Source organism: Phoenix dactylifera, chromosome 12 (assembly GCF_009389715.1).
Source record: "Phoenix dactylifera cultivar Barhee BC4 chromosome 12, palm_55x_up_171113_PBpolish2nd_filt_p, whole genome shotgun sequence".
NCBI classification, from domain to species: Eukaryota; Viridiplantae; Streptophyta; class Magnoliopsida; order Arecales; family Arecaceae; genus Phoenix; species Phoenix dactylifera.
The window spans coordinates 4,359,821-4,372,940 of record NC_052403.1 but is presented as its reverse complement, the minus strand read 5'-3'; the positions used below and the strand labels follow the sequence as shown (position 1 = coordinate 4,372,940).

Sequence of the window (13,120 nt, the reverse complement as noted above, 5' to 3'; positions counted from 1 at the left end):
ACGGGCTAAAATGATTGATGCTCCACAGATTAGATAACATCCGGAGTCCAGACTTTGGTATATGAATGTACGCGCACCATTCAACAAATTAGTTATCTTAGAGAATAAATTTCAGAATATGAACTCAGTGAGATCCAGCATCTAAAATGGAAAGTGAAAAAGCCAAAAAAAAGGGCAAAATTGGAGAAAGAGACAGTGGTAGATCTTTATATTTAACTGAGAAATTATGCACAGGTACATGAAAAGAACAAAGTAGTAGAGGTGTCCAGCGCCAAACAAACATTTTAGGAATTTGAACATACAAGCACTCGTACCTTTTTCACATACCTTCTTTCTAGTTCCCAACTCAAGCGTTTTAATGACATTGCAAAGCATCAAGGATTTGATGTGCTAATAAAAAGATGAGTGCTAAGAGAAATCTTAAATTGATGGCATGCAAACTTTCATTGCTCGAGCTGACACTTACAACAACATAAAGCCATGACAACTAAAAAAAATACATTTATCAATCAGGATGTCACACACCGCAGCAACTAGTATTGTTGCCGTGCACGCCAAACAACCACTCTTTTGTTCGAATCTGGCTTTGGAGTGACAGAGCTCCCAGTAAAACCAGAACGATGAAGCAAAAGCACTAGAATTGTGACTTGTCAAGGCTATCAAAGTAAGGATGTTCCATTGCTGCTTTAGCTGATATTCTGTTAGCTGGGTCATATTGAAGCATTTTCTGCAAGATTCATGACACAACAAATTCAATTTTGAAGAAACTTCCCAATGATCAGCAGTTTATGCATCACCAAAATGAGTAGCAATAAAGCATTTATGCAAGGTGCACAGAACAATAAAGTATCAACAGTAGGATGTTCAGCAACGTTTCAGAGAATTATTATTGTCAAACAAGTTTTCAGTGGTACGACTAAAAGGATCATTTGACCATTTCAATTTACTGGTGCTCCCAATTTCAAATTCCCCCCAAGTGTTGTTTCAGTTGGACTAAGAGATGTCCCAAAAGAATTGGAAAAGTAAACTGGGTAGATCATCCACGACTATCTGATCATTTTAAAGCTTTAAAATTCCTTGTAGCAAGTAAAGGCTCCCAGATAGCAGTATTGATGGTGGGCATACTTTATCCAAATGTGTAGGCTTATTCTTATGTGCTGGACTCTCAGGGACTGGCACTGAAGTTTCCTAGTTGTATTGGTTTCTAAGCTCTAACATTGCTACAAAACTCCTCTAAATATCAGCATCTAGATAACACTAGTCAAAAGGATAGTCAACTGAATAAGTTGACCTTTTGGAAAATTCATCATTCAGCCTGCCTGGACAGAATTGGAGCATTCATCATTTGGTGAGTCAACTGAACCAGCTGATATATATTTAATGCGAGCCATTTAAACTATTTCAAGATGACAGCATGACCAAAGAACAAAAAATGGCAGTAAAGAAGCTCATCCAATATCAACTTCGACTAAAAACCAGTTATAAGTACAGTCAACTAAATCAACTTATCTCTTGGAAAATTCATCATATTATCTCAGCCTGGAGGGCCTTGGTTCAAGGATCTGAATTCTAATGTAAGCCATTTAAGGTAATTTCAAAATGAATATGTGATTTACCGACAGAAGGTCAATGCCTTCAGGTTCCAAGCCTGGAACTGCACGTGCCAAGTTCTGGGGCTTCCACTGTGGATATTCGTGCCAATCCCGCAGAGTGCTAACTCCAGGCCATTGTCCCTCAGTTGGAGTCCCTAACATCCTTTCAGAGAAAGTATCATGTTAATCATAGAAGTATAGCAGCAGAATGGATAAAGAAAAATGTCAATATCAAGCACATGCTAGTGTTGCCTCTATCAAATCCACATGTATAAATAGGTCAGCATGTGAGGTGCCCCTTGGCATAGCATAACTGAAAAAACAAATAATCTAGTTGGCATCATACCATTGTATTCAATTTAATCTTTCTGTACGGGATTGAGTCAAAAACGTGGGATGCTTCATCCCTTTTCATTACGCCAAAAGTATGAGTAAAATCTGTCCGACATGACTAATTAAATTCAAGTCAATATAATGAAAGTCAACGTAAAAAACCTAAGGTTGATTAATAGTGAGTTTGTGACTTGATGGATTTTAGGTAAAAGGAAAGGATAAATAGAGTTTATATAGCAACTGTCATTTACATATTTTGGTTTCAACAATCATTTTATAATTTATTAGCTATACAAAGGCACACATAGTGCACATTGCAAGAAAAAAAATATAGAAATTATAACAATCAGTTAAAGGAAAATATCTATATTCTCTACTTAACACCTTACGAAATTAAAGTCTGCTAGTGTCTGGAACATGCAATGCATGTGTGACACAGAGAGAAAACTTATTCAGCCAAATTGAGTTGCACACCAAATAAAAGATATAAATTCTTACCCTCTTAGAAAGTGTAATTTGGATAATATTAGATTTGAGAGATATAGACTACTTTCAATGTTAGTACATTGGAGATTTCCCTTCTTAATTATGCCTTTTCTTTTATTGAAAGATAGCTCTCTCTCTACACGAAGAGTCCAGCCAAAAAAGGGCGGTCCAATAACAGGGGAAGAAAAGGTCCGTTACTAGACGCTCTCATATTAAACAAGAGTCTTTTCTATGAAATAGTAAAGATGGTCATAATTATTTTTAATACTTACATATAAAATTTTTCGGATGGGAGATTGATGAAGATAGAAAAGAAGTTTAAAGCATTTTGCTACAAAATGATTGTTGCAGATGGTAAAATTTTTAGGGCCTCTACCATTTCTGTAGGTAGTAGAGTTTTTGTCTATAAAGCTTTTAATGTACAACTTTTTATAAAGAGTTGTTTGAAGTTTGGTAACTACATTTCTAAAATGAGATGGAACTTTGACAACTATTTGATAATCAATCCGAGAATGTACTTTTAGTATTAGGAAACGACAATAGAGGATGTTGCATAGTATTTTAAGTTGTCTAACTATTTGTCCTACCAAACGCTCTTAATTTATAAATTACTTATTTTGATATTTAATCTAAATAAAATAATAAATAATAAATTTTATATTTATTAAGATAGCACAGTATATTTATAGTATTATATTACAGTAGTATTACTAAGAATATAATAATATAATATTATTATCTTAATACAATATTAAAATACTATTAAATGATAATAGTATTATAATCTAATAATATTATATAGTATATTAAGATTAATATGATATAATATAATATAATATATTATATTGTTGCTATATTCAAAAATTGTTATTATTATATATTGTTAATTTATATATTTTATATTTTAATCTAAATAATATAAATATTTTTTATGGATGATTACCAAGTAAATATAGAATATCGTAATAGCAAATTGGGTAGTTTCTCATTCTAATAGCAACATAAATGCTTGACTTTGTTCACTCCGATACAAAATGGCAATACATTGCTCATATATCCAATATCATAATAGCAAAATAAATGTTTACCAACATTTCTCAACATCCATATTACAAGCATAATATCCTAAATAAACAAGTCAACAGCTCATAAGAAGAGTCGCAATATGATCATAAAAAAACATCTATCTCACAATTTTTCAATTTTTGACTCTTGTTCAACTCTCCTTTCTTCTTACGGTTGATCAATCTCTAAATAATTAGGGGGAGTAGATCCTCCTCATTATCACAAGGTTAAACTTAAAATTCTTGGTTGCATGATATAACAATAAAAAGGCACCAACTTAAATAATTATGGCAATCAAAAGTGTTTTAAATTAATTTTTAAAAATTTCATTCCACGGACCTGAATCATCATCCAAAAGAGCTTCTAGCCCTCCAAGAAGTGGATTTCGGCCCTCTAAAAGAAAGGCTTAGTTAGATAGAAATGAATATTTAGTATCAAGGTTTTTTGTACTGATGCTTGTTGTATTGTACCGACCCGATGAGGAACTAGTATGGTATTGGGCTTAACACAATATTGTATCGACACATGATACTGTTGGTCTCGCCTCCAATAGCCTACCATGCATTGTCACAAGAGTGTGCCAAACCGACCCAACTCGTATTGATAAGTTATTGGTACATGGTTTAGTACCAAGGTTGAAAACCTTGATCAATGAAAATTTATCATATAATATTAAATATTGTAGAGTACATGTTATTAAGCAAAATTTAAGAATGTAAAGTGAAAATGGTGAGGGAGTGTGTGAGGGCATAGTCCATTGACCGGCCCGCACATGATTGGGCCAGTCCAAAGTGGCTAGCCCGATTCCTCACGCACGCTACATGTGAGGGAAAGGGGGAGGAGGACTCCGGCTGAGAGTCTCCTTTCTCATCCGATTGTGATCGTCCCAATCATAGCCAAAAAAACCGGCGATTCAAGGCAATTCCAACAAGGATTCTTGCCTATTTAAGATCCCTCATCTTCCTCCTTAAGATTCATGGAAGAATAGGCTAGAAATTCTCTAATTTAACCATTCTTTTTCGAGCCTCAAGACCCAAGATCAACCGAGCCACGACCCCTCGTTCGACCCTATTAGTGGGTTAAATCCGACCGGCCACCCGCCGCCCTTTGCTGGCCGCCGCCACCTACTGTTACTCCATCGGACCATGACCACGGTAGCCACCAATCCACCTCCCTTTCTCCCATGTTCACCGAGAAAAGAAGAGGAGAGAGAACCATCCCTCTTATTTCCTCTCTCTTCTCTATCTAATTTCTCTCTCCTCTCTCTATAAGATCTAAGAAACCCAGTATCCAGTCTTGTCGACCTGATCTATGAATCTGAGTTGACTCAGGTTCCGCCCTGGTGCCCGAACTGCCTATTGAACCGATCACCCCAACTCTATTGAATATCCTTTAAACCTTCATTGATGAATCATGTTGGTTAACCTTAGCCCTGATCGAGTCTATGCCCTATGATTTGTTGATCAAATCGCTCAGGCCTGACCCACTCAGAACTACGGAACTCTCACCCAATCAACTGTCTCTTTTCTTATTTATTTTAATTTGAATAGAAATCAATCTCGCTTTTAATATTTTTAATAGGGTTAACTGAATCGCTTAGTGAAGTTTGACGGTCTAAGATAAAACAGAAAAGTAAATATTATACTCATTACTAGATTTTCGAATTTGTAAGTACATCTTGCACTCCTTATGATCATATCTTCCATGCATAAAATCTACTTGTGGAAATATCATGTTTTTCTTAAAATTATGGATCAGCATATATGTTATAAAAATTGTGCTTTATTATGAAAAATAGTTTTATGAATGATTTGATGAAAATAGCTTTGTTATGAAATATAAATCTGACAATGTCGTTTAGTATTTTTTTTATCTATTTATATGTATGTTTTAAGAAAATGATATAAGCTTTCTAAAGGCTCTCAAATAGCTATATATAATTCCTTGAATTAAAAAAATCGACATCCGGAGCTAGCATCCATACAAACACTGGCCCAACCAACGAGTATAAGGTTGACATACGAAACACGAGCCTGTCACAAGTATAAAGTGATCATAGCACGAATATATGTAAGCAATATTTTAAACTTTAATATGGCTAAATGACAGAATAATGATTTATCTATTTATTCGCAAAATATACTTGAAAATGTGTTTATGAAATACGAATGATTTATGCATGCATGATTTGCTTTATGACTTGTTTTAATATACGATACTATAAAATGTTTATTTTGGAACATCTATTATTTTTCTTAAATAATACATTGAAATGAAAAACTTATGCCTGATCCGGTAAGATAGTGAAAGGTTTACTTACTGAGCTGCGTCGCTCATCTATCTCTATTTTTTTCTCTTTCCAGACAAATAGGATCAATAAGAACGAAGAATAGTTCAGACTTGGAGTTCATGCTAGCAAGCTTGGCGACCTATATAGCAGAGCAGAACTTTAGTTCTTCAGTTGATTATGAATTTGTAATTAGAGTTTTTTTCTGAATAGTACGAATTATGGATTTTGTATTTAAGTTTGGATTTAGACGTTCTGGACCAATATTGGTTTTTATTTAATGGATAATGAAATTGGATTATATTTATTCTATTATATTTGAGATAGAATTGAAAGCTAAATGTAATGTTGGCTTCGTGCTACGGCCCTCGATAACACAAAGCCAACATTACATTTAGCTTTCAATTCCATCTCAAATATAATAGAATAAATAAAAATCTAATTTCATTATCCATTAAATAAAAACCAATATTGGTTCAGAGCGTCTAAATCCAAACATAAATACCAAACCCATAATCTTTACTATTCAGAAAATTACTAACTTCAAATTCATAATCAACTGAAGAACTAAAATTCTGCTCTGCTATATAGGTTGCCAAGCTTGCTAGTGCAAACTCTAAGCCTGGACCAACTTTCATCCCTACTGATCCTATTCACTTGGAGAGAGAAAAATAAAAAATAGAGATAGATGAGCGACACAGCTGAGTAAGTGAACCTTTCATTATCTTATCGGATCAGGCATAAGTCTTTCATATCAATGCATCATTTAAGAAAAATAAATGATGTTACAACATAAGTATTTCATAGTACCGTATATTAAAACAAGTAATAAAGCAAATCATATATGCATAAATCATTCGTATATCATAAACATAGTTCTAAGTTCATTTTGTAAATAAATAAATAAATTATTCTTCTGCTATTTAGCATATCAAAGTTCAAAACATTGCTCATGGATATTTGTGCTACGGTCACTTTATACCCGTGATAGGGCCCGTATTCGTAATCGACATAGATTCATGTTTCGTATGCTAATTTTATACTCGTTGGCGTGGCCAGTATTGTATGGATGCTAGCTCCAGGTGCCGATTTTTCCAATTCAAGGGATCATACATAACTATTTGAGAGTCTTTAAAAAGCTTATATCTTTTTCTTAAAATATACATATAAATAGATAAAATACTAAACGGCATTATCAGATTCATATTTCATAACAAAGCTATTTTCATCAAATCATTTATAAAATTATTTTTCATAATAAAGCATAATTTTTATAACACATATGCTGATCCATAATTTTAAGAAAAACATGATATTTCTACAAGCATATTTTATGCATGGAAGACATGATCATAAGGAGTGCAAGATCTACTTTCAAGTTCGAAAACTAGTAAGAAGTATAAGATTTACTTACCTCTTTCGTCTCAGGCCGTCAAACTTCACTAGGCGATTCAGTTAATCCTATCAAAAACATTAAAAGCGAAATTAATTTCTATTTGAATTAAAATAAAAAGGACAATTGGTCGAGTGACAGTCTTAGGCAGTTCTAGATGGGTCAGGCCTGAGCGATTCGATCAACAAATCATAAAGCATAGACTCGATTAGGGCTAAGGTTAACCAACATGATTCATCAATGAAGGTTTAAAGGATATTCAATAAGGTTGGGTTAATCGGTTCAGTAGGCAGCCTGGGCACCAGGGCGGAACCAGAGCCATTTACTGGGGTCAACTCGGATTCGTAGATCAGGTCGATAGGACCGGATACTGGGTTCCTTAGATCTTCTATAGAGAAAGTAAAGAGAGGAGAGAGAAATTAGAGGGAGGAGAGTAGAGAGAAGAGAGAGAAAATAAGAGAGAAAGAGAGGGATGATTCTCTCTCCTCTTCTTTTCTTCTTTCTTCTTCTTTTTCTCGGTAAACAGGGAAGAAAGGGAGGTGGGCTGGTGGCTACCATGGTCATGGTCCGGCGGAGTAGCAGTAGGCGGCGGCGGGTGGCCGATCGGATTTAGCCCACAAACAGGGCCGAACAAGAGGTTGTGGCTCGGTCGATCTTGGGTCCCAATTCGCTCGCTAACGGCTGGGGCTCTAACTAGAGGTCAATGCAGGGGAGAGGCTGAGAGTTTCAGCGACGAGTGCCGACAGCGGCGGTGGTCGGAAAATAACAGAAAAAGAATCGAAACAGGGGTACCCAGTTTTGAATGCAAATCCAACAATTGACGGCTCCAAAAAGGCCAAGAATAATGGCTAGAAGCTTGAGAAAGAAAAGAAAGAAAACGGAGAACTCTCACCTTGGTCCGACGAGCTTCCGACAGCCTTTCTTTTCGGCGACGATTTGAGGAGGCTTGGAGAAGAAAACTTAAACCAAAGGATTCCTAGCCTATTCTTTGATGAATCTTAAGGAGGAGAAGATGATGAATCTTAAATAGGCAAGAGTCCTTGTCGGACTTGCCTTGAATTACCCTTTTTTTATTGCGATTGGGACGATCGTGATCGGATGAGGGAGGAAGGAGACTCCCAGTTGGAGTCCTCCTCCACCTTTTCCTCGAGCTGGCCACTTTGGGCCGGCCCACTGGCCCAATCGTGAGCGGCCAGTCAATGGACCGGGCCCTCGCAAAATGGGTGGAGGAGAATATGCAAAATTTATCATTAGAAGAATGGAAAAAAAGGAAGTAGACACCAGGAGAGAAGGTCAAGGGTATTTTGAAGAAAAAGTGATAGACTAAATCTAGATTGACATATTCCAAAATTCAAAAATCTTGTTCTTTAAAACATATAAGTTCATTAAACTAGAGGAATGGATAAAAACAGTGGAATTTTACATGGAAGGCTTAAAAGAGGAAGGTAAAAAGAAACAACTCGTGTAAACATGACTAGCCTAAAAACCAATATAATCAATCCTTGGTAATAAATTCCATGGACCAACAAATTTACATATAGAATGTTATGATTCAGCCTATCTGTTGTTAATATTTCTGAAACAATTAATTCCAAAACTTGGTATTACACAATAACAAAGTCACAAACACAATAGGAAATATGATTTATCATTAATGTAAAGGGGAAAAGATTCTGTTTTTCTTCACTAAACCTGAAGATGTGAAGCAATTGCTGCAATTCTGAGTCACCAGGAAAAAGTGCTTGTCTCCTCACCATTTCAGCTGCATCAACAAATACATGAATAAGAGATTGGAGTTGTTGTAGCTCCGAAGGACATACAGAATCAAGTCATGCAACAATCTTCCATCGTTCTCTAAAAGTATCTAATAGTTTGTCTGATTGTCTCTCTGTAAGTTTATTTGAAACAGGGAATTGTAAAACTTGATTTTGTATAAAACAAGGAAGACCTATTTTTCGTAAGATTGATTTTTCAGGTTTTATGCAATGGATGCCCATGCAAGCTGAAATGAAAAAGGTTGAGGGTTGACGTTAGGTTGACAGCCAGTTGTAGAAAGCATGCAAACTCTGAAACAGTTTCAAATTATATATTAACTAAATTTGATATTTATGAGTAAAATAAGGATGTCCCTTGTTTTAGATGATACGTTGTGATAACCTGATTGTGGTTAGAAGTGGCTAGGGTGTCACTTCTAAGGAGAGGGGTGGTGATGAATCTGCGATGAGGTTCCTCCATCTCAACATGGAGATGGAGAAGATGAAGCAACCGAACCTCTCTTTCTTTTCAAAAAAAAAAACTCTAATTTTCACAAATCCAACTAGATATACATGTCATCATGCCACATAAGTTGCCCTACTATTGTTGTCCCAAATTTAGGTTCAGCTAGAATTGCTCTAACTTGAAATTAGCCTTCAAGCCCTGGCCTATATATACCTAGAAGCCTCCTCTTTCAGGGGAACAAAGCGGAGTTCGAGAACGGAAGAAAAGCCCTAGGGAGCAAAGGATTGGCGGCAAACCTCTCCTTGTTGATTGGTACAATTTCATCTTTCTTGGATGGCGTTTCTATTGTTGATGAGGGTGTTGGAAACCATTCATGTGGTTTAGACTCACCCGAAAGTAAGATTCATATAGCCAAAATGATGTTATCAGAAGCCAAGAGTAGCAACAAGAGTGACAATGGAAAAAAAGTGATCAAGCATTTAAGCTTAATGCTCATAATTTGGATTTAAATGAAATGGGAGAGGAAAGGATAGGAGCATAGTTCAAGAACAATTGTGATCCATAATTTAAAGTTCACATCTTCCAAACCAAAATAAAGTGTACAAGAAGGTCAATTTAATGGACCTTTGATTAGAACACATACTCTTGCAATTTCAAAACTAAAGCAAACTACCATTTTGAATAATAACAGTTCAGTTGTAGCTAAATTGCACGTCCAACTTCATGCTAAGGGTGTGGCATGGCATAATATTTAGTAGTAAAAATAGATGCAGTAAAGGTACTATCTTTCCTCAGATTTTTGAACAGGTGAAATTGAGTAACTAAAATAATATTTTATGGAAGTAACCAAAAAAAAAAGATTATCTAACATACCGAATATACATCCAACAGACCACATATCAACTCCAGTTGAGTAGTGGGTGGTTCCTAGCAAAACCTCAGGAGCTCTATACCATAGTGTGACAATCTACAAATGAGAAAAAACTCTCTAATTCAGCATAAATCCAACTAGCAGAATTAACCAAAATGCATCATTGTCAGCAAATGCAACCAGAAAAATCTCAAGACTTGGTGGAAGTTGATTTCTTGATAAGAAAAATTAGATAAGGCTGATAATGCAAGACCTCATGGGTGTAGCTCTTAAGAGGGATCGTAAAGGCTCTTCCTAGCCCAAGATCAGCAATCTTCAAAATGCCCTTCTCTCTGTCAACCAAAAGATTTTGAGGTTTCAAATCCCTGTTTTCATGGCAGAACATCATATATCAGATAATTGCTCCTTTCCATATGAATGATTTTTTTAAAAACAGAATCAAGAGGAGAATCTAACCTGTGAAGCATGCCATGGCTATGACAGTGGGCAACTCCTTTGCACAACTGATATAAAAAGCTCTGCATAAAAAAACAAAAAAGAACTTACCAGCATGCATGAATTGCAGAATAAGGGGGTACAAGAATAAAAAGAATTGCTCATTGAAATCGTTGTAATGGATGAAAATTAACTCGAACTCCAAAAGGCAAGATGTAACCTTCAAAAGCTATCATCTATAAGAATTTCACCGCATATTGGTAAAAGTTATAGCAAGTTATGACTGAAAACCAACTATCTGGACAAAAGGCCGGTTATGATCCATTCACAAACCGGGAACAGAGATGACACCTCAAAACAATCACAGGAGAAGCACTAATCTTCTTTCTTTTATTATTTTTTTAAAATAGATTGAATAAATCCCTCAATTACTCCTTACATTTAGCAAACTGAATTTATCAACCGCACCCAGAACCAAAGATCCACTCAAATTCCCAGAAACTGCAGTCAATTATGGTTTCCAACCAAAACACCTATCGCTCTACCATGTGATTCCGCTCCAAGACAAACAAAAGTCACAAGAGAAAAAGATACTACACACCTGAACAACGGACGGTGGGAGAGGCCTGGCGTTTGGGCCCTTCCGGTGGAAATCGATGAACTTCTTGAGATCGGTGTCAAGATACTCAAACACTAGGTAAAGAAGGGGCTTCCCGCTCTTGACCGCATGTTCCACACACAGCAATCTAGAAACCAAAACGTAAAATCCAAAGAAAAGAAACAAATTTGAATTAAAAAGAGAGAGAGAGAGAGAAAGGGAGAAGAGAAAGATCTTGAATCGAAATGAGATAAAGAAATTAGGGCGTTCGAACCGGACGATGTAGATGCTCTGGGAGAGCAGTTGGAGGAGGGAGATCTCGCGGAGGGCGGTGGGAGGGATGCCCTCCTCGTCCATCTCGAGGCGGGTCTTCTTGAGGGCCACAAGTTGCCCCGTCGCCTTGTCCTTCGCCTTGTACACCTTCCCGTACGTCCCCTCCCCGACCTTCTCCAGCTTCTCGTACTTCTCCATCTCTCTTCGCTCTCCAAAGCGAATCCTCCGCCTCCGCTCTGCAAAACCCTAGACGATCGGTCCTTCGATTCAATCCTTGAGGAGAGAAGAGAAACAATAGAAACCCTAGATCGAGATCGGAGATTTATATAGAGTGAGTGAGGTGATGGGGTTTTGAAATGGAGGCAGAGGAGGGAAAAGCAAGACAGCAAGCGGCGGTTGGCCTCTAGGTTTCTTTATTTTTATTTTGTCGCGGGCCGCGGACAAGAGAGAGGGTGGGCTCTCTGGAGAGATGGATCGGGTCCCGGGGTTCATGGTCCACGTCCCCGCGGATTTAAACTGATCCGCTGGATCTGATCCATTAAATAATTTTTCAGCTCTTTCTGAAGATAAACAGGAGAGTAGCATGTGGGCTTAAAAAGAAGGCCCAAGAAGAAAAAAAAAGGTTATTGTTATAAACCATGTGGCCATGATCCCTCAATAATTTTTTCCCAAGAGAGAGCGGCTCTAACGGTCGCTTTTTTTGAAATTTGAATTGGATTTAAGATTCATGGAACTAATCTTTCCCCACTTTGCTACTCGGGGAAGTTCTCAACAAAAGCTTGCCACTTGGATCAGATATATTGAGAGTGCTTAAAAGACCATTATGGTGTTTCGCGCGCATGACCGTTAGTACGTTACATCCTAGTTTCAAAATCTCGAGATTCTTGTGAAATCAAAATTTATTCTGAAATTATTGAAATCAGTGAGACTGGTGGCTTCCCTCCGTACATCTTACTTCTCTCTCTGAGCACGCGGAGAGAGAGAACTCCCTTGGAGGCCCCCCACCGGCCCTCACGCCGGAAGACTGCGGGGCCAGACTCGAGCCGAGCTTCGACGTCGACCGAATCCCCAACGGTGGCCTCGCCTACACCTGCATCCGCCACCTCCGTCATTGTTGGCCGTCGAAGAGAAGACAATCGGAGAAGGAGGGCCGCCGGAGACCAGAGAATAAAGGGGAGAAGGAGAGAATAGAGGGGTTTTAGCTGGAGAAAAAAAAAAAAAAAAGGCCGGCGGCCGCTTAGGCTTTCCCGTTTCGACTTAAAAAGAAATTTGAGTTTTTGAGTTCAACAAAAATGTCAAACAGGATCGGACTGGCCGGTCTGACGGCTCATCAGATTCTCCAAGATTTGACCAAATTTTGACCATTTTTAAAATAATCTTTGAGCCAGACTGGACAGACCACCGGTTTTAAGAACAACGGTTAAGACTTCTAACGCTTATTAGATGGTCCGTCGTTTGAGTTTATATCTGACACATTTCCTTCATCTTCCAAAAAAGATCACTTACTGTTTCTCGTTTGCGAATTTCTATTGAATCTTAAATATCCAAAGATGTTTTCCTGTCTTGC

At 37.2% G+C, this 13,120-nt stretch overlaps 1 protein-coding gene across 1 annotated transcript; it reads right to left on the bottom strand.

Annotated features, from left to right (window-relative positions):
- Positions 1–262: 262 nt before the first annotated feature.
- On the bottom strand, positions 263–11,952 carry LOC103705913 (cyclin-dependent kinase B1-1-like). The gene is made up of 8 exons (XM_008789819.4): positions 11,555–11,952; positions 11,284–11,428; positions 10,704–10,765; positions 10,501–10,612; positions 10,250–10,343; positions 8,849–8,918; positions 1,617–1,755; positions 263–727 (listed from the first exon to the last, which is right to left on the bottom strand). The coding sequence occupies exons 1-8, from the start codon at positions 11,749–11,751 to the stop codon at positions 635–637; spliced, it is 912 nt and encodes a 303-aa protein (XP_008788041.1). The 5' UTR covers positions 11,752–11,952; the 3' UTR covers positions 263–634.
- Between the last annotated feature and the right edge of the window lie 1,168 nt (positions 11,953–13,120).

What these genes read in the sequence shown, in the direction of transcription:
- LOC103705913 (XM_008789819.4), bottom strand. Translation starts at nt 11,751, where the DNA reads ATGGAGAAGTACGAGAAGCTGGAGAAGGTCGGGGAGGGGACGTACGGG. An exon ending in TTAAGAGCTACACCCATGAG is followed by an intron (nt 10,344 to 10,500) that starts GTCTTGCATTAT and finishes TCTCATTTGTAG; the next exon opens with ATTGTCACACTATGGTATAG. An exon ending in CAATTGCTTCACATCTTCAG is followed by an intron (nt 1,756 to 8,848) that starts GTTTAGTGAAGA and finishes TTTCTCTGAAAG; the next exon opens with GATGTTAGGGACTCCAACTG.